Source organism: Pelophylax lessonae (genome assembly GCF_965119305.1).
Source record: "Pelophylax lessonae genome assembly, chromosome: 2".
NCBI classification, from domain to species: domain Eukaryota; kingdom Metazoa; phylum Chordata; class Amphibia; order Anura; family Ranidae; genus Pelophylax; species Pelophylax lessonae.
The window spans coordinates 608134426-608158210 of NC_138769.1; the positions used below are offsets into that span (position 1 = coordinate 608134426).

At 38.9% G+C, this 23785-nt stretch overlaps 2 protein-coding genes across 2 annotated transcripts in view; both read left to right on the forward strand.

The window, feature by feature from the left end:
- Positions 1-23785, forward strand: part of LOC309545287 (uncharacterized protein) — a gene marked incomplete at its 3' end in the record, with an annotated part of 724166 nt that overhangs the window by 234144 nt on the left and 466237 nt on the right. The gene's annotated exons all lie outside the window — the stretch shown is intronic.
- Positions 1370-23622, forward strand: LOC309546730 (keratin, type II cytoskeletal cochleal-like; the record flags this gene model as incomplete). Its single annotated transcript, XM_082246430.1, has 10 exons — positions 1370-1891; positions 1993-2213; positions 2426-2486; positions 5432-5527; positions 6487-6651; positions 13387-13512; positions 14083-14303; positions 15979-16013; positions 18387-18505; positions 23398-23622. Coding segments are annotated over 10 exons (1791 nt in total), but the record flags the coding sequence as incomplete, so codon positions are not given.

A 23785-nucleotide genomic window follows, 5' to 3' on the forward strand; every position in this document is an offset into this window, starting at 1 on the left:
AATGATGGGAGGGTTTCTCTTCTACCTTAATTATATGCTGAGCTTCAATTTCTGGTTGTTGCTAAATCTGCCATTTCAGATTAATTTTTAGTGATTTTTGGCTTTAGAAATCCCACAAAAAATATCAACTGCTATACCTGCTGAGATACTTTCAAACATTGACTGTTGGGCTGCTAAGGAAATTAAGATTAAAGGTATTAATCCATCCATAGGGGAAAAAGATAGTTCATAGTGTAGAAGACTTATATTTCGTTTTTTATGTCACATTCATACATTGGAGAGTGAAAATTTGCAGTTAAGATATGAATGGTGTTTTCTGGCATGTCACACAAAAACACAGAACTAATACTGAAATGCACCTTTAAAAATGTTTGCAACAATTCGACATTATTGATTGATATAACCAAGTTCTAACAGATGCATGATACTTCCTATGTTATTTTCCATTATTGTTTGTGCTTGGATCTTATCTTGGTATAAACATACGCAGTAAGATAGTTTTTCAGAATTATTAGTATTGCATGTATTGCATTGAAATCTGCTTTCACGTGTACACTATAAATTATACAAAGTAGCTTGTGTCTAGTGTTGCAGAAACGCCAGTCAACATATTAAAATAATATAGCTTGGTGGAACAGGATGATTGTCTGCAGTAATGATGGAAGTCTAACATTTATTACAATAGGAATGCGGAAATGCCAAAAATACATTATCCACTAAAATCTTCCCTACAGGGAGATTTTGTGTAGGGAGAGGTGCAAGCTACATCCTCTTGTAATTACAACCTCTGCTTAATAGTTTCATAATTAAAATTTTTATGCCAGCTTTAATTTCTGTCAGAAGAAAGCTAATGATTTTTGAGGCAACCCTTATTCGAAGACATATGAGCTTGCAAGCCACTTTTCCTAAATTTTATTTTCTGAGACGAACATTATCAAAATTGTCCTAAAACATTCTCTTTCAAATTAGGGCATAGTTTATCAATTCATACAAATAGACAAAGTGTTTGTTTGAAATTTATTTGCAACTTTTATTCAGAAACAAGACCAAAACTTGTTTAGTGGCCTAGTTTAAAGATAACAGTTACTATGACAAGTTAATAAATTTAAATTACATTAAAGTGGATCATATAAACAAAGCAATTTATATGTTCACAATCTCATTAAGAGATTTTAATTTATATATATATTTATTTGAAAAATAAACACTGCCCAGTGTCAGATCTGCCAAGCCCAAAACCAAGCCCATGAATGTGGCTAAGGTATAATGATTTTCTCAAGAGCCAAGCCCTTATTAAAAAATATAAAAAGCTGATTCTGGTCCTTCACAGGACTTAAGTTTAGCCTTCTCTTCCATCTGCTTCTGATCTTACACGCTATCATCCCCAAGAACCACAATGAGCCAAAGTCAACAGTCATGTGCTACCAAGCCTGGAAAGGCTGGTGCTGGAGGTTTTTGTGGAGTTTGGAGCGCTGGAGGTTCTTGTGGAGTTCGGAACTTTAGTAGTTGCTCAACTGGTGGTGGGTACGGCAGAGTCAACTTCTCTTCATCTTCTGTGATACGATCTGGAGGGCCTCAAAGTTACTCTGTGCGCCTTGGTGGTGCAAACAGTAAATATGGCACAAACAGCCTTTACTGCTTAGGAGGAAGCAAACGGCTTTCCATAGCCACTGGCACCAATAAGGGAATAAGCACAGTGGGCAAAGGATTAAGCTTCAGTGGTGAAAATTTTCCTGTTTGTCCACCTGGAGGTATCCAAAATGTTACTGTCAACCAAATCCTCCTTCAGCCAGTAAAAAATGATATTGATCCAAACATCCAGAAAGTCAGAACACAAGAAAGGGAGCAAATTAAATCTCTCAACAACAAATTTGCATGCTTCATAGACAAGGTAAGTCAAATGTGCTCAAATGCTAAGTAAAATGGTTGCCTAAAAAATGTTATATAGCTTTCCTAACCGTACTGACTGTTTAACCCTTACAACTGTTTTAGGTCAGATTCCTTGAACAACAGAATAAAATTCTGGAAACAAAATGGAAGTTTTTGCAAGAACAAAGTAAAAAACTGGCCAACATGAAAGACAACATCAAACCATTATTTGAGATGTACATTAGCAGCCTTCAAAGACAACTTGATACTACCAAGAATGAAAAATGTCGTCTTGAAGGAGATCTGAAAAACATGCAGGATGTTGTGGAAGATTTTAAGGCTAAGTAAGTGAAACTAGGTTTCTCATTTTGCATCAGTAAATAATATTATTTATCAACTTGTCATCTTTCCTAACTAGAATCAACTGCAATATTTAGAAAATTGACATAATTATTAGGGTTTAAAAAAAATATGCTTTCAAATATCTTCAGTCCTGTATGTGTTAAATAGTTCAATATGGTAATTACTAAGAACTTATGTTTACCTTTGTTTGCAGATATGAAGAAGAGATTAACAAACGTGCCTGTGCTGAAAATGATTTTGTATCTTTGAAAAAGGTATTCTTCAGAACAGTGGCTGAATCCTAACGTAATGTAGTTTGACTTGCATCCTTTATTATTGTATCTTAAATATTGGGTTTTAATTTATTCAATTTTTCTAGCTAGAAATAAATCCTACAATACTCAGTAATTCTGGGTTAATTCTAAATGTAAAGTACATGAACTGATTGTATTTTACTGAGAAGTTTAACAATATGTTAATCGTTAAAATTCTCTCTGAAGAAGAAAGGAAGGAATAATTTTTTTAAATAGAAATGTACCTGAAAACAAAAATACATTTATTTGATCAATCCAGCCAAAATATTATATAAAGACATAATATATGGAAGATTTTTTCCGTGTGTGAAAAAGCCTTCTCAATGCTGTGTTCAGTTGGATTAATTTGTAGTGTAATATTTAATAATGTAGCACTAAAACTGTATGCAGTCTCCCTACTGATGTACTGCTAGTATAGTTTAATTTTAAACATTAAACCTGAACTTTTAAAAAAGGAATAGACATAGATACAGGAATTAAATACTCCTAATAGTCCTATGTGTTTCCTGCCACAGGACTTATGTTTTTGAAAATAGGAAAAAAAAATATTTTATATAGCTATACACAAAAGTTAGACATTAGACTTTTTTTTTTAAAACTGAATGGATTGTTTTACAAGGTAAGGGTTTGCATATACTTTAGGTTACAGTTACAGATCTTGTCCTGACCGCAACCTGTTATTGGGTAATGAAAGGAGAAACAGCAGACATGTGCTTGTCTCTCTGCCACTTTACTATCTCATCCTATAAGCATATCCATTGTTAGCACTCAAACACTACAGAACACTTGTTTGACTCCTTGTGCTACTTCTCCCTGCCCCAGTCTGAGCTCTGTTGTGCAGAGGATTGCAAGAAAGAGATACTAATCAAATACAGGTGCTTCCCCTGCTTGCATATAAATACCTAGAATAATATAATAAGGATAACTAAACCCAATAACAAAAATTTAATATAATGCAATGTACGATCCTTAGATGTGGTTGCTTCATTAAATTTTCCTTTTTTCAAGCTAGGAGTATTTTCAGCAAATACAAAAAATACAAATACAAAAATGTTGATCTTGCCAGAAATGCAGTATCCTTGTCACTTCTTGTGAGCTGCACCAAAGAATGCCTTCATTTCTAGTTATCTTTGGGGTAAACTACCAGTTGCCCTGCCCCCCCCCCCCTTTCCCTATGTAATGGAAAAGAAGAAATACAGACATGTTTGTAGTCCATATGGGGAGAGCAGACTAGAGTGACAACCATGACTCACTTCATAAATATAGTGGAGAAGGGACATAGCCACCCAGCGAAGTGTGTTATTTGCACTAGTACCAGGTGAAAATGCTAAAAAGAAAACAAATGCAGCCAACACACCAATGCCTAGTAAGCTGCAATATTTTACATTTTTGGTTTTGTGCTTGGATAGACTTCAATTAATAAAGTGCTGCAATTATATATGTCCTTTATATCTGCCTGGAGTCCACCTTCAATGTTTGTTTCCTAGAAATATACCAAAAACTGAACATGCTTTGGGAATGGATTCAGTTTAATACAATAGATAATGCATTTGAAGTTTTTTCAAATCATTGTCATTCACAAATTGAATCTAGATGATTGTTTTTAGGTGTTAGAAACAGTAGTCAAACTCCAACCCAAGTTTGTTTTATAGTGCGGGATAGAGTAGGGAAGAGTTAAATTGCTGGCAAGTCTCTATTTTTGTGATCCCATTGGGGAGACTTTTCCTCACTCTATGTTCCTGAAATACCTATGCAACAGGTAGGCGAGGTTGTCACCAGGGCAAGAAATCAAAGACAACAATTTACCACATTGTCAGATTTCCAAACCCTTCCTAACACTACTAAAAAAAATATGTTTTTGTCTGAGCCCTCGCAGGAGAGATTTCCCTTCCCTGAGTTTTACTTTAATGCCAGCCCCGCCAACTAAACACTTAATTTTGTTCCTCCACTACTACATTGTTGACTTAGGCCGGTTATACATGATGCAAATTTCTTTTCTGCAAACACGGGTTGCAGGAAAAAAGATTTGCATGATTCCCTCTTCAACACAGACAGTGTTGATGCAGGAATCCCTCCTGCCAGGCCATTGTCTTCTCCTAGTGGAGGGGGGGTGGGTGGCGGCACCATCCCCCCTGGGGGAAGACAGTAATTATTGCTAATAAGAGAATCTGGCAGGTTGGTTGAACCCGAGTAGATTGATCAACTTGGTACATTCAGCCTGCCCATACCTAGTTTGAATCTCGAGATTCCGACTGCGTATGGTCAACCTTAGAACTTACATAGGGCTGAGGAGTCTTTCTCTATTTTCATGTGATAGTACTGAAAGCCAGAACTCCAAGCACCAGTGCTGTCATGTGTGAAAGAATTATTCAGCAGTTTTCTTGAATTCCATTTTCTGAATATAGTGGCAGAATGCTACCATAAAGGGGTATGTGCTGCTAATAGGGCCACATTTAAAAGAAGCTGTTACTTTGCCTGCAAAAGCAAACACAGAGTTGATCTAAATTAAACCTGCACTGAGAGATTTATAGAGGCTGCCAATGTTGACCTCTCGATGGGAATGCTAGTAGCTCAGACAATTGTGACTTTCTAAGCAAACTGATTTGAAACAAGCATATAGGTTGGAAAGCCAGAGTGAAATGAGACCTCCTGGCATGCATGATATTGGACTATTGCTTTGTTCCAAGTTCCATGGTCTCTTAGTACAGAATCTGTTTCAGTTTCATTTTCAGATTTTTAAGTAAGTTAGTATAGGGTTTTATGGAATCTTCCATTGATGCCTACATATTATTTTGTCTTAATATGTGTTTTTCTGGTAAATAAAAAATAAATTACAGTTAGGTGCTTTAGGTTAAGACTATTCTTTTTAAATACCTTTAATGTGCCTTTATGCTTTTTTTTTTAAGGATGTTGATTGCCTGTACATGCAAAAGACTGATCTGGATTGCAAGCAAGATGCCTTGGTGGATGAGCTTAATTTCCTGAAGACTTTGTTTGATGCGGTATTAAATCCTTTATTAAAATTATTAACTGTTATTAAAGTGCTGATTTATCATTGGGTGGGCTGGATTGGCTATGATAAGAGATAAAAACCTTTTTCAGTGCTTACATAGCAATTGCATTGTGTTTGCTTGTCAAATTTTAAGATAGCAATTAATTGTAGGGTGTATGAAATGTTTGTTTAATCCCTTGAACCATTTGAATGTAAGCCTATGAAAAAAAAAAAAAACAAATAGGCAAAAATAAAATGATCCAATAAATGTTCTTATTGTAGCATATGGGTCAAGATAACATAAACATTTTAGGAAGCTAATTACAATTGCGTAGGATGTAATTTTACATTCGCCGAATTTCCTAATGTAAACTATAGACTGCCCATGGAAGACAATGCATACACAATTTTTTAAAAGGTGAACAGACTTTTGGGTAATTTCCACATTTCCATCGATGGCATCTATGTTATTGCCCATGCCCTTTCAGAGCTTGCTAGAAAGTCTGTAGAGAGGATCCTTTATTATGTAATGGAGATTGGAAGAATGGGAGTTGCCTTATCAGCATAGTAGCCTAGGGTGACAAGGCTGATCGTCTATAGATCCTGTGAACATTGTTACCCTAAGACAGAAAAGTGAGTTTTTGGCAGAAATGCCAGGTGAACATTGATCACAAACAGCCTAACAAAAAGGGAAACTAGTTCAGCCACTACACCTAGCTGGTAAACTGAAATTTAGATAATTTTTCTTTTTGGATTTAGGTATGTTAGAGGCCTCTATTTCGTGAGTGTTTGTATCACTTATCAGTTCAAGTACCTCTGTCATGTGTGCTCATTGCAGTTAGTATGTTAGGTTTCTCTATCTTGTGTCCTGTACTAATTGATATTTTGAGAAATGACTGTTGAAGGACATTGTTACCCTTAGCATTAAGCTAGGCCTTTCTTACATGTTGTTACACTTGCTCCTTGCAGGAAATAGCTGATATGCAAGAACGAATTGCCAACACTAATGTTGTCTTGACTATGGACAACAACCGCGAGCTGGATTTGGATGGAGTCATTGCTGAGGCTAAAGCTCAGTATGAGGACATTGCAGCAAGGAGCAGAGCGGAGGCTGAAGCCAACTATGCTAGACAAGTAAGTGAACAGCAACAAATATGCCCAAGCCTATGTAGGGAAGCAACAACTGCGCTACATATTAGGTATCACATTGCATTCCAGAGTAATAGCAATTATTCTAGGGCCATCGTTCATGGTTAACTCTAAAAGTCCTGTAAATGCTTTTTAAAAGTCGCCTTTTGACAATTTTGGGTACCCAAGTTAGTCGCCATTTCTTGGTATCTATTTACTCAACACAATCCCATAGTTTATATTTTACCAAAGGATGGGTAACACAGTGTGTTTTCATGCACTAAAAGTAATTTTAGTGTATTTTTCACTGAAAAATAAGTGTTTAATAAATGCGTGCTAATATCATGGGATCTAAAATATTGCAACTACTAACATTTTATTGTCCAGGGACTCTGCTTTCAGAAAATATTATAATTGGCAGTTTTAACCAATCTTCAGCCCTGAAATGTGCATTTTAACATGTAAGCAAAAAAGCTCTTTTAGGCCTCATGCACACTGGATGTTTTAACAGCTGCTGTTTTTGTCTTCTGGCTTTTTTTTTTTTTTTTTTTTTTTTTACAGCCAGTAAACTCCACAGCATGTTATCTTATGTGTCCATGCACACATAGGCTTTTATCAGCATCTTTTGGCTGGGATGTTTTCTGGCTGAAAAAAAAATAAAATAAATAAAACTAGTGGGTTTTGAGAGGAGTTTTAAAAAGGCTCTAACGCCGGTATAGGCAGTACAATGCTGTAAGATGTTTGTGAGCATCTATTGATCCCATAGTTTGTGTTTTCTTGCAAAAAAAAAAAAAAAACCCACTAACATTAAAGAGCGGAAAAATGCAGAAAAACTCATGTTTTTAATGTGGCAACTCTACTGCCCTTATTATGACATCCAGTGAAAATGAGGCTTTACTGTTTAATAAGAGAATGTAAAAAAAGTATTGTCTATAGTCTGGACACAGCTGCTTTTTATTATTAGTTAAATCTCAGTAAACACAGCATTAGATCATTTCTAGTATTTTCTCTGATTTAAATAAACATTCTGTTTGTTGGATTGATCCTCGACTAGTTCCCCTATAGATCAAATGACTTTACGTTATAAAAAATAATAATTTCATACTTTAATCCACCTGTATTTTTTTTATTATTTTTCATATTACAGTTTTAATACTTATTGTTTACAGAAGTTTTTTCCCATGGTCAGATGTTTTCAGTGCACTCATATGGATGATTTCCCATTCTTTCTGCACCAATGACTATACAGGTAGAATACACAGAAGAAATATACAAAAAATATATTAAAAAACCTATAAAGGCCCTAACCCTTCCCCACTCTACTAGGAAAGATCTCTTTTTCCTGTCCATGCTCCCTCATTTCCTGTCTCAGTGGTCACCATCACCGGAGCAGGAAGTTAATGCAACACACAACAACAAAGTCCTGACAAACATTATAACTAGAGTTGAGCGGATACCTGGATGTTCGGGTTCGACGGGTTTGGCCGAACTTCGCAAAAAAGTTTGAGTTCGGGACCCGAACTTGACCCCAAACCCGAACCCCATTGAAGTCATGGGGACCCGAACTTTTGAGCACTAAAATGGCTCTAAAAAAGTAATGGAAAGGGCTAGAGGGCTGCAAATGATAGCAAAATGTTGTTAAGAGCATGGTAAGTGTTCTGTAAACAAATGTGGATAGGGAAATAACTTAAAATAACATAAAATACTTAAAAATAAAAAATAATAATCTTGATGTAGGAGGACGAGGTCCATATGTAGTAGGAGGTTGAGGTGGCGGTGGATGTGGCGATGTAGGTAGAAGCGACAGCGGTGGAGGAGGACGAGGTAGCCAACACTGGTTTTGGTTTTTGATTTTATTTTTTTTTAAATTAGGGTACACCCAAAAGAGTGAGAAAGATCAAAAATACAACAATGGCTGGGTAAGGCCGGTATACATGTCTATTCTGCACAAGGTACGGGCAAGTCCTGTGGGATCCATGCCTGGTTCATTTTAATGAACGTGAGCTTGTCCACATTTGCTCTGGACAGGTGGCTGCGCTTGTCTGTGATAATGCCCCCTGCCGTGCTAAATACACATTCAGATAATACACTGGCTGCAGGGCAGGCCAGCACCTCCAAGGCATAAAGGGCAAGCTCAGGCCATATGCCCAATTTGGAGACCCAGAAGTTAAAGGGGGCAGACGCGTCATTCAGTACGTCTAGGCGTGTGCACACATATTGCTCCACCATGTTGGGGAAATGCTGCCTCCTGCTAAGACGATCCATATCAGCTGGTGGTGCTGGTTGTTGCGGCGTGTTGACAAAGCTTTTCCACATTTCGGCCATGCTAACCCTGCCTTCTGAGGTGCTGGTGGTGCCCCGGCTGCGTTGGCTACCTCTTGCTCCTCCTCTGCCTTTGCCTTGTGCTTCCACTGTGCCCCTGCTGTCAGGTGGGAATGACACCAGCATCGCGTCTACCAGCATGCGCTTGTACTCACGCATCTTATGATCACACTCCAGTGAGGGAATTAAGGATGGTACATTGTCCTTGTAAAGGGGATCCAGCAGCGTGGCCACCCAGTAATAAGCACAAGTTATAATGTGGGAAACTCGGCGGTCGTTGCAGAGACACTGCAGCAAGTAATCGCTCATGTGTGCCAGGCTGCCCAGAGGCAACGAAAAGCTGTCCTCTGTGGGAGGTGTATTGTTTGAGTCCTCTGTATCCCCCCAGCCACGCACCAGTGATGGCCATGAGCTGCTCTGGGTGCCACCCTGCTGTGAACATGGTTCCTCCTCCTCCATCTCCTCCTCCTCGGCATCCTCCAGAACTGTGCCCTTGCTGGAAAATTGTGTACCTGGGAATTGTGGCTGCAGGAACCCACCCTCAGAGCCACTTGTGAATGACTGCCCTGAAAGCCTTGGAAATGATCTTTCTTCATCATTGCCCAAATCATTTTTTCAAGGAGGCATAAAAGTGGGATAGTAACGATGAGAACGACATCATCGGCACTGGCCATGTTGGTGGAGTACTCGAAACAGCGCAACAAGGCACACAGGTCTCCCATAAAGGCCCAGTTATTGGTGGTGAAGTGGTGCTGTTCCGCAGAGTGACTCACGCATGCGTGCTGCAGCTGAAACTCCACTATCACCAGCTGCTGCTCGCACAGTCTGGCCAGCATGTGCAAGATGGAGTTCCACCTTGTGGTAACGTCACATATGAGGCGGTGAGCAGGAAGGCCGAAGTTACGCTGCAGCGCTGACAGGCGAGCAGCAGCAGGGTAAGAACGCCGAAAGTGTGCACAGATGGCCCACACTTTCTGCAGCAGCTCTCACATATCAGGGTAATTTTTAAGGAACCTCTGCACCACCAAATTCAGCACATGCACCAGGCAAGGGATGTGCGTCAAACCGACTATGCCTAGAGCTGCTACGAGATTTCGCCCATTATCGCACATCACCAGGCCGGGCTTGAGGCTCACTGGCACCAACCACTCATTGGTCTGTTGTTCAATGCCCCTCCACAACTCCTGCGTGGTGTGGGGTTTTTCCCCCAAACAGGCAAGTTTTAAAACTGCATGCTGTCATTTAACACTGGCTGCGCTGAAGTTGGTGGTGAAGGTGTTACTCTGACCGGATGAGGAGGCGGTAGAGGATGAGGAAGCGGAGTAGGAGGAGTTAGCAACAGGAGGCAAACTGAAGCGCCCTGCAATCCTGGGTGGATTAAGGACATGCGCCAAACTGCTATCCGCCTCAGGCCCTGCCGCCACTGCATTTACTCAGTGTGCTGTTAGGGAGATATAACGTCCCTGACCGTGCTTACTGGTCCACGTATCCGTAGTTAGGTGGACCTTGCCACAGATGGCGTTGCGCAGTGCACACCTGATTTTGTCCCCCACTTGGTTGTGCAGGGAAGGGATGGCTCGCCTGGAAAAGTAGTGGCGTCTGGGCACGATGTACTGTGGGACAGCCACCGCCATAAGGCTTTTAAAACTCTGCGTCTTCACCAGACAGAATGACAGCATTTCAAAGGCCAGGAATTTTGAAATGCTGGCATTCAGGGCAAGGGATCATGGGTGGGTAGGAGGGTACTTCCTCTTCCACTCCAGTGTTTGGGAGATAGAGAACTGAACGCTTCCATGGGACATTGTGGAGATGGTTGGTGACCCAGGTAGTGGTGTTGCTGGCTGCCCCTCTGCCACTGTCACTACAGAGGTGGATGAAGAGGCCGAGACTGCAGCAGAAGAGAAAGCAGGAGGAGACAGAGACCTTTCTTGGTTTTTGAGGTGTCTACTCCACTGCAGCTTGTGCTTTGCACTTAGATGCCGGGTCATGCAGATTGTGCTCAGGTTGAGAACTTTTATGCCTCGCTTCAGGCTCTGATTGCACAGCGTGCAAACCACTCGTGTCTTGTCATCAGCACATTGTCTGAAGAACTGCCATGCTAGACAACTCCTTGCAGCTGGCTTTGATGTGCTTGGTCCCTTGTTGCATTGGGCAGTAGCATGTGTTCTGTCTAGGGGACGGCCGCTCTGCTTTTGCATCCTGCTCCCTCTTCTGCTGTGCTGGTGGCTCTGTGTGACCACTGCCTCTTCCTCCGAACTACACAGGTCACCTGCATGATGTTGATTCCATGTGGGGTCGAGGACCTCATCGTCCTCCACATCATCTTCCTCCCAGTCTTCACCCCTGCCCTCCTTGTCGGTCTGCACAATTCCGAAAGCCGCAGCAGTTGGCACCTGTGTTTCATCATCATCGGAGACGTGCTGCAATGGTCCTCCCATATACTCATTGTCAAACATAAGTGGTTGGGCATCGGTGCACTCAACCTCTTCCACTTCTGGGGCAGGGCTAGGTGGATGGCCCTGGGAAACCATGCTAACAGAGTCATCAAAAATCAGAAGAGACTGCTGCATGACTTGGGCCTCAGACTGCTTGGCTGATTTGCAAGGGGGTGAGGTGAAAGACTGATGGACAATGGCTGCAGGTGCCAACTCTGATCTTTCAGCAGGAGACTGGGTGGGAGACAATGTGACGGCATTGGAGGCACTGTCAGCAACCCAATCTACTATCGCCTGTACTTGTTCTGGCCTCAACATTTGTAGAGCCGCATTAGGCCCGACCAAATACTGCTGCAGGTTCTGTCACCTACTCATACCTGAGGAAGGTTTTTCACTTGTGCGTGTAGCTGGCACAGATCAACCACGTCCTCTCCTTGCAACAGGAGCTCTACCAGCAGCACCACGACTGGGGCCATGTCCCTAATTTGATGTTCTCCTCATATTTCTCAAATTTAGGATCTTGCCCTAAATGGGTGTTTTTTGAGCAGCAAAATAGAACAACAGTATCTAAAGGGTGTATCTCACAGTAACATATGCAGCAAATGCTGCAAAATTATTTTTTTTGCCCTAAATGGGTGTTTTTTGAATAGCAGAATAGAACAACAGTATGTTGTGTATTTTGCCCAAAAAGGGTGTTTTTTTTTTACTAACACAAAAATTATAGAAAATTATAGCTATATATAGCTTAAAATGCGCACTGAATAATGCGGCAAAGACCCAAGATGGAGGGTGATGTCAAAAATGGGTGCTTTTTCAAACCCTGAAAATTATTGCAGTATTTCAAGCTTGTTTTTATCATACATGCAGCAAGCAAGGGCTATAAAACTGTGTATTTTGCCCAAAAAGGGTATTTTTTGACTAACACAGTAGGACAGCAGCTTGAATTTTACACGTACAGATGCAGCAAGCAAGGGCTATAAAATTGTGGATTTTAGCCCAAAAAGGGTGTTTTTAAAAACCCAGAAAATTATAGCTATATATAGCTTAAAATGCGCACTGATTAATGCGACAGAGCCCCAAGATGGAGGGTGATGCCAAAAATTGGTGTTTTTTCAAACCCTGAAAATGATTGCAGTATTTCAAGCTTGTTTTTATCACACATGCAGCAAGCAAGGGCTATAAAACTGTGTATTTTGCCCAAAAAAGTATTTTTTTGACTAACACTGTAGGACAGCAGCTTAAATTCTACACGTACAGATGCAGCAAGCAAGGGCTATAAAATTGTGGATTTTAGCCCAAAAAGGTAAAGATTCTGTCCTCCTATATTCTCTTCCTCAAAGCAACAGCTGCAGGCCTTTCCCTAGTACACAACAAAATCTATGTAGATCGCTGAGTTGCAGTTCTGATTAAAGAATAAAGATTCTGTCCTCCTCCTATATTCTCTCTCTCAAAGCAGCAGCAGTGCCCTAGTACACAACAAAATCTATGTAGAATGATCGCTGAGTTGAAGTTCTGATTAAAGATTCTATCCTACTCCTATTCTCTCCCTCAAAGCAGCAGCTGCACGCTTTCCCTACACTAGATAGAGAAAAGTGACGTGCGGCGCTACGTGACTCCAGCTTATATAGAGGCTGGGTCACATGCTGCACTGGCCAATCACAGCCATGCCATTAGTTGGCATCACTGTGATGGCTTCTATGGGCACACCAGTTAAACGAACATACAGTACGATGTTCGGGTCCGGTACCGAAAACCCTAAAGTCTTTACAGTTCGGGTTCACTCAACCCTAATTATAACCTTTTTTCACTCTACCACAAACAAACAAACAAAAATGTTTAGATGGCAGTTCCAATTTTCATGTAATTGATGCAGTAGAAGTGTTGTGATAGGTTAATTATAAGATCTATAATATAACATTTGGATTTCTGCTGGGTTGATGATAAATATTACATAAATAAACAATTTTCTGCACATCCCTCACAGTACCAGCAGCTCAAAGACGCAGCAGGGCTACATGGGGATAATCTGCGCAATCAGAGGAATGAGATCCAGGATCTGAACAGCATGATAAAGAGACTGCATGGAGAAATCGACTGTGTAAAGAAACAGGTAAGACCTTTCCTACTGTACACAGTTATATTCTCATCTTCCTGTTACTGATGACAGGGAGATTATGGGGGAGTTTGGACATGCAACTAATGTTAGATCAGCCATGTCTGTATTGTTTTAATTAGGTAACAATTAGTTTCATTTTTACATTCCACAATGCTGCTTAACTGAACTTCAAACAGATATAAAATATAGTTTAATTGATTGTGTATTGAATAAAATTGCAAATGAAAACTACCATTGGAATTTGAATCTGTCTTTGCTTCAATCTCCGGGAATCCCCCTTCAAAGCAGCATTTACATCCCTCTGAGCCATCCGTGGCTTAATTGCGTTACACATTGCTATTACTTCAACACACATCAGTGTGCTCCTGCTTCTTCAATGTCTAGGCATAGGCTGCTGTGGTGGGTCTTGGACTGGATTCTATATCTGTAATGTATTTTGCAGGTGTCTCCAGGCTTGGCTGTGCTTTCTAAGGTTCCCTGAATCCCAAGACTGAAGCACATATGCTTTTTCCTAGCAGCTTTAGAGCTATGCTCACTCTTTAATGTATCATTGTATTCTTACAGATTTGTGCACTAGAAATAGCAATTACTGATGCTGAAGGGCGTGGGGATGTTGCTTTGAAAGATGCCAAAAATAAATTATGCGAACTGGAAGCTGCTCTACAGAAAGCCAAAGAAGATCTTGCAGTTCAGCTACGTGACTACCAGGAACTGCTTAATGTAAAAATGGCCCTGGATCTTGAGATTGCCACCTACAGAACTCTTCTGGAGGGTGAAGAAAGCAGGTAGGTGCTGTAAAAGAAAAAAAGCATCATATATCTAAAAGCAAACTTATCCTGGACCACTTAAGCACGCTTTATTAGTGTAGTATTTACAATATGAGTCTAATTTAATAGTGTCTTTAAAGCAGACCTTTCATTAAAGTATATGTAATGTAAACCCTCACCTTAAACAACCCCTTCATCCTTTCTTTAAAATAGAAATGAAAGACAAAACATTTGTGCAAACATATAAAAAAACAAAAACATTATAAATCCCCCCCCCTTCTTTTTTTATAAGTGATTACATAACCTCTGTTCTCATCTGCATAAGGATTTTAGAGAACTGTGGGAGGAGAAGCAGCAGCACACTGATCTTCCCACTGAATGGGTGTGCAAGGGGGGGCATGTCAACACCAGTCTGTTTATTAAAGAAGAGCAGGCTGAGTTCCCAGCACAACCAGCAAACTGACCATGCTATGCTCTCAAGCCTGGTATTGTCAGTTTTAATAGAAAAGAAGGAAGCAATAATAAGAGAATAGGATAATTTTTATTACATGTACGTGGTACAGCAGGCACATATCAGGAATATGACATTCTGGGTTGATATATTCTTTAAGGAAATCGCATTGAGATTCACTTCAAATCATAATATGAAGCCATGGATGGCATTTTGCTATGTATTCTCATTCTAAATAGGTAAAAGAAGTGGCAGGTGTCACTTTGGTTTGGGCATTATAGTCTTTGCTATTAAAAGACTCTGATTAAACTTTTCCCTAAACTGCAGTTAGGGCTAATGCTAGGATACAAGGTATAATCCTGGACCCTGTCCTTTCACCCTCAAATCCAATAATTGTCAAAATTTTGCATTTTGCTTTGACTATTGCAACTCTCTCGTCATTGGCTTACCTCTACACATGCTATCCCCCTCTTCATTTTATCATGAAAGCCCAATAAACACAAATCATAACCCAAGCAACAACATACAAAGCCATTCACAACTCTCTCCTGAGCCAGTCGTCAATCTTCACTAACCACTCTCAAAATATCCAAATCTTCCTCTCTGCTCCTCTCAAGACCTCCTTCTCTATAGATCAAATGTCTGCTCCTCCAATGTTTGCATCCAGGACTTGTCCACTGCCTCTTTTATCAGCCTGAACTCTTTACCCCAATCTGCTTGGCTATCTCTTACTCTGTCCATCTTAAGGCGATCCCTGAAAATTCATCTCTTCACCTCCTCCCCTAAAAATGTACCTTTTACTTTTGCCATCAATTCATCCCTCACAGTTAACACCTTTTTGTACCCCTTGTCTATCCCTATTAGATAGTAAGCTCTCATGAGCAGGGCCCTCTCCGTCCTCTTGTATAAAATTGTATTGTAATTGTATTGTCTCCCTTTATTTTGTAAACCGCTGCACAAACTGTTGGTGCTATATAAATGCTGAAAAATAATACCAGCATTACTAGTAATATTAAATGAGGACTTGTCCATATTTTATTTCATTATGCACAGGGCTGAGTAGGGTGGGACCATTTTATAATTTTCACTCTTAGAGCTGTATTTCCAAAATAGCCCTGAATTCTCTGTTATCTTTTATTCCACAAGAGATTGCACAAGAGTTGAAATATTGATGATGCATGAATTAGCTCTAGTGGAGACTTTACTGTAATCTTTAGTACTAACACTGTTTATTTATTGCAGGATGCATGGCGAAGTTGACAACAATGTTACAATCTGTAAGTTTCACTTTAAAACAAACATATACTCTGCAATCCTTAAACCAAACTCCAGGCACAAACATTTTAATTTATATATATATATATATATTTATCAATAGCCACAATGGATATGAATCCACTATGTGTATACCAAACTCCTACGTATACCCAGATGTTATAATTTAAAGGTAGCAGTGACATCATTTTTATGCATACAACCTGTGCAGAGAGCAGAACTGTGGGAGGGATCCAGCAGGCCCTACCCACTACAGGCTGCCTACATTATTAGAGGGGGTGGATACGAGGCCAGTCACCTTTCAGAAGGAGGGAGAATGGCAGTGATTGGTCTTTTTGAGGGAAGCTCCTGCACAAAGGCAAAGTTTCATGCTTGAAACTGCACATATCTCAAATAAATACATAAAGCATGTCAAGATCCAAGTAGAAAACACTTAGTCCTCTTGTATTTAGACAATATTTGCTTACCCTGAAGTTTATTTTAAAGCTTAAACTTTTAAAAATATGTAAGATGTTAAAACCCCTTTCTTGTCTGCATTACTATGTGTATTACTGATTGGAAGTTTCATCCTCTCTGTGTCCTGGTGTCAAGTGTTACTAGGACAGAAAGTAAGATAATCCAAAGTTTTAAGTTACCACAAAAATAAAAGGGGAAACCTTGCAATGGGCACACTTGTTCCCATGATAACTGTTTAGAAAGGGATTAGAGCTTTCCTTTTATGTCTACAAGACAGGGAAGTATCAAAGGCAATCTTTCCCAATTGGACACAGACGTGAAAAAACCTTATGGGTTTTTTTTTATTGTTATTTATTCTAATCCAAAACTGGAAAAAAACATAATTTTCAGCTTTAAATATACTTTACTGTAGATGAAAATATAATTTCACAATTTAAGAATGAGAACTTTGGAGCAGATGTATGGGCCTTGGATGAAGTGAATTGGTTAGCCCACACAAACCAAATTCTTCAGTTTTGCCAAGGTGTCAGATTAAAGTCATCTAATCATTTATCAGCTTCAACCACCCACCATGACTATTACAAGGGGTATTACTTTCTTGATTTTCATTCATTTTATATTAAAGAACAATTCCACTGAAAGCTGATATTTCAGTTTTGTGTGGTTGCTGGTGCATTGGCTCAAATGTTGACAGCTTATATCTCTTGAGAATTACAGTGGTAAGAGAATCCCACCAAAATTCTCAGTTCCCACAACTCCAGCAGACATTGAAAAAAAATGATGACTCCCTGCTTTCCCAGTGGATTTGACCTAATGTATGATATTGGGGAGTGTGATCTCATCCCTGGGGCATCTGGGAGGGGACAAATGCACAAACTAGTGCAGGAAAAACTTTCTACTGGAATCTTTAATGAATACAATTTATGTGAGTTCTACCAACATAAAAGTTTTGGTTTTGGGTGAAGCTGATCTTTCAGAAGGTACTTTGTCACAAGATAAGTGAAACTCCATTATTGCGTAAACAAACCAAAGATCTCCAGTGGGAAGTACCGTCACAGAGTCTACATGATAATCTAGGAAGAAATTCCATTCACCTTGATCTGCTTGCATTCATTTTTTTTTTTATCTCAACCTAGTAATATTGAATCAAGAAACTTTTTTGATTATCATATTTCCAGTAAACAATGCCTTTAGCTACATCATCTTAAGATTGCTGTGAAATATGAACTTTCCATTACCAACGGGTCTGATTTTTCTTTACAGCTGTCTTTAGCAGTGCAGGGAAGGTGGCCAGTTCTGGTTTGAGCTGTGGAACAAGCTCCTGCAGTTTCCCGAAGAACAGTGCAGCAGGAGGTAGGAATGCATTGTGATCTGCTTTGGCCTTTTCTACCACTATAATTTCTGCCACTTTCATCTGACTGTATTTTTCACTATTTGTATCATAACAGCTGTATATCACAAAATCGTGAAGGCAAGCGATTGTGGAACAGGAACATGCAACACTAACAGCAAAGTAACTAGTGCCACGGGAGGGATTGCAGCACTTGCTGCAACCACTTTCAGCAAGAAGATCTATTAAGGGAATAAAAAACCTTCAGTATCAGTGCCAATATTTTACACTGAAAACTATTTTCTAGCTAAAAAATACTTGGCATAAAGTTTTAATAATAAGAAAGGGGAAGATTTGTATTTGGTATTGTTTTCTGTTCTTTAGGCTTGGCAAACTAAACCAACATATTATTCACTTAGATGATTAGCAAGCATGTCCTTCATCTTGCACTATTTAAAATTACTGTACTGGCATGTACTTTATCTTATAACTGTGTATCTATAATTCAATAAACTGCATGTTAAATTCATTACGTTATTATTTTTTTTTTTAATTTAAATACATCTACTGTATGTTGGCTTGTTAACAGTGACAAGTCCTCTTGTAGTGCTGTATGAATTTCCAAAACTTTTCATATACTACACGGGTACCTCCATCAATAAAGCTAAACAGACAGTGGAAGCACAAGAGTTGTACGACATGATCAAGGTAACAACAATTTTAAAAACCTCCTATCCTGCAGACCCTTTGCCACTGCTTCATCTTCTGCTTGCTCATTGGATAATTAGTGGACATCTCCAACACTCAATTCTTTCTCTTCTATGAACCTGCCCCTTTTATCTGTTACCTTACAGAATAGAAAAAACCCCACTACAAACCTGATTTAAAATTTTGATTAGAATGCGGTAATGAGGTAATAAAAATTCAATAATGTAAATAATAAATACAAGTTCAAGTAACAGACTAGGGAAATTGTTTCAAAACACTTATTAAAGGAAATCATATATTTACTAAAGTAGGCATTTTTAAAATATTTGAGTTTTTTTTTTTTTTTTTTTAATAAACCTGTTCTTTTAACAAAGCCAAATTAGGCAAGTATCTGAACAGGCATAGGATATAAAGCAAATAAACATATCTATTGCATTCCTCAGTTGTAAGGTTCCTTGTTTTGACTCATTTAGATTTTTTATAAAATGTATATTGTTTTACACATGAATATACTAAATAGATATAGTGATTAATAAGAGAGTTAAGAGCCCTAGACAGGAAGGTAAAAAATGTCCTCTTATTTTTAGATTTTGAAATAGTTATCTTTTTGGTATTGTTGGATTTCTAGGTTGACTGCCCATTGGTTAACTGTACAAAACCTGGGTATACCTGCAGGGTATTTTAAGGGCAAACATCCCTACAAATATCAGGGAATGTTTACAAGTTGCAGATGTTTACAATACAATTTGCATGTTTGTAGGTGCCCCCAAAACCTTTGCTGACACTAGTAGTATTTTCACCTTAGGAAAGGACTACAGAACACCCTCCCCTCTTCTTCATAACATAGAGGGGAGTGATTCTGTAGTACTCAGAGATAGCTGAGGACAAGCTAACTAACAGACAGTGTACAAGAAGTTATTAGTTAACAAGTTTTTTGCAGATGCAACAGTTTTTTTGGCACTTTGCTTTCAATCATACAGTATATTTAAAAGATCTTTTGGATAAAGGGGGTATAGTTAGAGCCTCTGTTAAGTTTAAATATTCGTTTATGACTCTGTTGAGGAAGTTTCCCTTCGCTGATTGTCAAGATAAGAAATTATGAGAAATCTCTTCAATAGGGAAACAGACAAAAACACATTTTTACCAGAGTCAAGAAGGGTTACAACAACTGAGAATCTTTTTATGTATGTGTATGCATTCTTGTTCTGGTACCTACCACACCCCCTATTTTTAGTATAGGCATCACAAAGACAGGAAGTAAGGAAAACTCTCCCCAACAGTGTCACAGACAAACCACATCTGATGAGGACCAAATTGATGAGATTACTTCTCTTACGCCCCCTATTCAATCCCATGGAGCTGTTAACAGCATGTGAGAAGACAAGGAATGGCACAAATGTCTTTAGTAAGGCTAGAAGCAGCAGACCGCCTGGAGATAATCCAGTGAACACTGCAGTGGTAAAAAAGAAAAAGAGGGATATATAGCTGTATAGTACCGTCCATATGATTAGGCTTCAAGAGAACCAAGCAGCTTAAGGTACAAAAATCAGTTTAATGGTATATAGAATATACAGAATATATCCATTTAAGTATCTCATACCTTCCAGAAACATATGACAATGCTCATAACTGAATACATAATTAAAAAAAATCCCGGATAAGTGGACGATATGAGGAGCTTGTAAACATAACACATCCAGCAGTGCTATTGATTTAGCCAGTAATAAAGTGACAATCAAGGTTCTTAATGACCTGTAAACAGGAGGATAGTACTAGGGATTTTTGAACGGTTCGGGTCGACCATCGGTTCGGCCCGAACATTGGGTGTTCAAGGTTCGGCCGAATTTAGAACTTTTTGCCCAAAAAGTTCGGAATTCGGCAACCAGAACCGCCCAAAATGCAATGCTTCAGGAAATGGGCTTTAAAAGCCCGTGATTGGACCAGAACCATTAGCAAAAGCCAATTGAGGGGGCAGGAGAATGCTAGGAATGTGATTGGAGTGATTAGGGGGTCCCTAGACCAATCATTAGTGAATACGCCCCCCCAGTATATAAGATCGCCCCCGCCATATTCCTAGCATTGTTATACTGGACATGGAAGAGAGTGAAAGCAGTTCTGTTAATTTTACTTTAAAAGTGTCATTTAGCTATTTTTAGTGTGAGGAAAGGGATATCTAGTGTAGTTAGAGTGCTCCTTTACACTTAAGTTAGCTTCAAAAATTTAGTTTCTGTAGGGAAAGTGTCAAGTGTCAACCCTTCCATAGCAGGGTGACCGCTATAGAGAAATGATAATTTCTCTGAATTGCTTCGGCACACCCATATGGCTTCTCACCAGCCAAGCATTTTTTATGCTGCAGGGGCTGCCACTGCCAGTGCTTTTTTGAGGACATGTTTGATGTCAGACATGACATCTGAACATGTGTATAGGGGGTATATATACACATATATGTCTGAATATATACCCCTAGACATATATAGGTGTGATAGTAGCAGAAATAAATGCTTGCGCTAATGAAATCATTTACAGTAATATATTTCTGCTACTATCACACCTATATATGTCTAGGGGTATATACTCAGACATATATGTGTATATATACCCCCTATACACATGTTCAGATGTTTTGCCTGCCTCAAAAGAACCCAAAGAAATGACAAAAAACGCTAGCATCAAAAAAAAAATGCCCAGGTGTGTTTTTGCTGGCATTTTTTTGGGGGGTTTTGGAGGCAGGCAAAAGATCTGAACTTGTGTATAGTGGTGTATATACACACATCCATATATTTATATACACACCTAGACATATATAGGTGTGATAGTAGCAGAAATATATGCTTGCGCTAATGAAATCATTTACAGTAATATATTTCTGCTACTATCACACCTATATATGTCTAGGTGTGTATATAAATATATGTATGTGTGTATATATACCACTATACACAAGTTCAGATGTTTTGCCTGCCTCAAAAGAACCCAAAAAAATGCCAAAAAAAACGCTAGCATCAAAAAAAAAAATGCCCAGGTGTGTTTTTGCTGGCATTTTTTGGGGGGTTTTGGAGGCAGGCAAAACATCTGAACTTGTGCACAGTACCACTATACACAAGTTCAGATGTTTTTCCTGACTGCAAAGAACCCAAAAAAATGCCTGCTTTGAAACCGGCAAGGTGTGAAAACCGAGGAGAGAAGCTAACCCCCTGAGCTGAAAGTTTTCTAATACATACAATCCTTTTTTTTCTGGTTCTGGACATGCTACAGAGCTGAAACTTCACAGGTACACCTTTTAGACCCCCCAGACACAAAATCACACAAAAAAAGTTCTTATAAATTGTCATTTTTGATAAAAAAAAGCCAATTATTGAAAAAATTAAAAAAAAAAAAAAGAGATTTTTTTATTTTTACTTTGGATTTCAGATCTGGGGGGTCTAAAAAGTGTACATGTGAAGTTTCAGCTCTGTAGCATGTCCAGAACCATAGAAAAAAAGATTGTTTGTATTAGAAAACTTTCAGATCACCAATATGGCTTCTCGGTTTTCACACCTTGCCAGTTTAATAGAAGGCATTTTTTTGGGTTCTTTGCAGTCAGGAAAAACATCTGAACTTGTGTATAGTGGTACTGTGCACAAGTTCTGATGTTTTGCCTGCCTCCAAAAACCCCCAAAAAATGCCAGCAAAAACACACCTGGGCATTTTTTTTGGACGCTAGCGTTTTTTTTGGCATTTTTTGGGGTTCTTTTGAGGCAGGCAAAACATCTGAACTTGTGTATAGTGGTATATATACACACATAATTATATGTTTATAGACTCCTAGCCATATATAGGTGTGATAGTAGCAGAAATATATTACTGTAAATGATTTCATTAGCGCAAGCATATATTTCTGCTACTATCACACCTATATATGTCTAGGTGTGTATATAAATATATGTATGTGTGTATATACACCACTATACACAAGTTCAGTGTATATACACACATACATACGCACAGTACCACTATACACAAGTTCAGATGTTTTTCCTGACTGCAAAGAACCCAAAAAAATGCCTGCTATTAAACCGGCAAGGTGTTACAGCAGCGAAGCCAACCTCCTGTGCTGAAAGTTTTCTAATACAAACAATCTTTTTTTATGGTTCTGGACATGCTACAGAGCTGAAACTTCACATGTACACTTTTTAGACCCCCCAGATACTAAATCCAAAGTAAATCAAAAAATCTCTTTTTTTTTTAAATTTTTCAATAATTGGCTTTTTTATCAAAAATGACAATTTTTAAGAACTTTTTTTGTGTGATTTTGTGTCGGGGGGGGGGGGGGTCTAAAAGGTGTACCTGTGAAGTTTCAGCTCTGTAGCATGTCCAGATCCAGAAAAAAAGATCATATAGGTGTTAAAAGAGGGTCCCACATCCCTGTTCTACTGAAAAATTATCTTTTTTTTTCATGGTTCTGGACATGCTACAGAGCTGAAACTTCACATGTACACCTTTTAGACCCCCCAGATACTAAATCAAAAAATCTCTCTCTTTTTTTTTTTCAATAATTGGCTTTTTTATCAAAAATGACAATTTTTAAGAACTTTTTTTGTGTGATTAATAGTTAATGGGGCATGACCCAGAACCCTAGGCACTTTTTAGGGGCATTTATTGGGTTTTAGGGCTTAAAAATTGTGTTTTTTGATTACCGAAGTTCGGGTCCCATTGATTTCAATGGAGTTCTGAAATCCGGGCCGAACTTTCGGGAAGTTCGGATGTTCTGGCCGAACCAAACTTTTCAAAATTTCGATCATCCTTAGATAGTACCCCTGTATAAAAAGATTGACAGTAAATAAGTGGCTATCTCACTTCGTAGGCAGTGAATTGTAGCTATATTACTTATCACATTCAACCATTTTCATCAGCTAAGTCTAGATGAGACAATCAAGATGGACCTTATGGAAATATTCTATAGCACAATCCACATGTGGGAATATAGAGAATATTCTAGGATGTCTGCTGAACCAAAAATACCAGGACTGACCAAAGTCAAAATGTTTTCCTGTGTCTTCGAAAGCAATTCATTAGTAGTCATTCACAATTCCCATATTGGCTTTAATATGAGTTACTTATTGAGCAGAGTATGGTAAACTTAGACAAGCCACTGTAATTATTAAAGCAGGTACATAGAGGCAGGTTGGAGGTACAAGCTACAAGTGATGCAGCGCATTAGCAATAGTGCAAGCGGGGAGTGAGGGAGTCAAGCACAGCAATGGAAACAGACAGTCACTTTTAGTTCCAAATCGTCTGCAG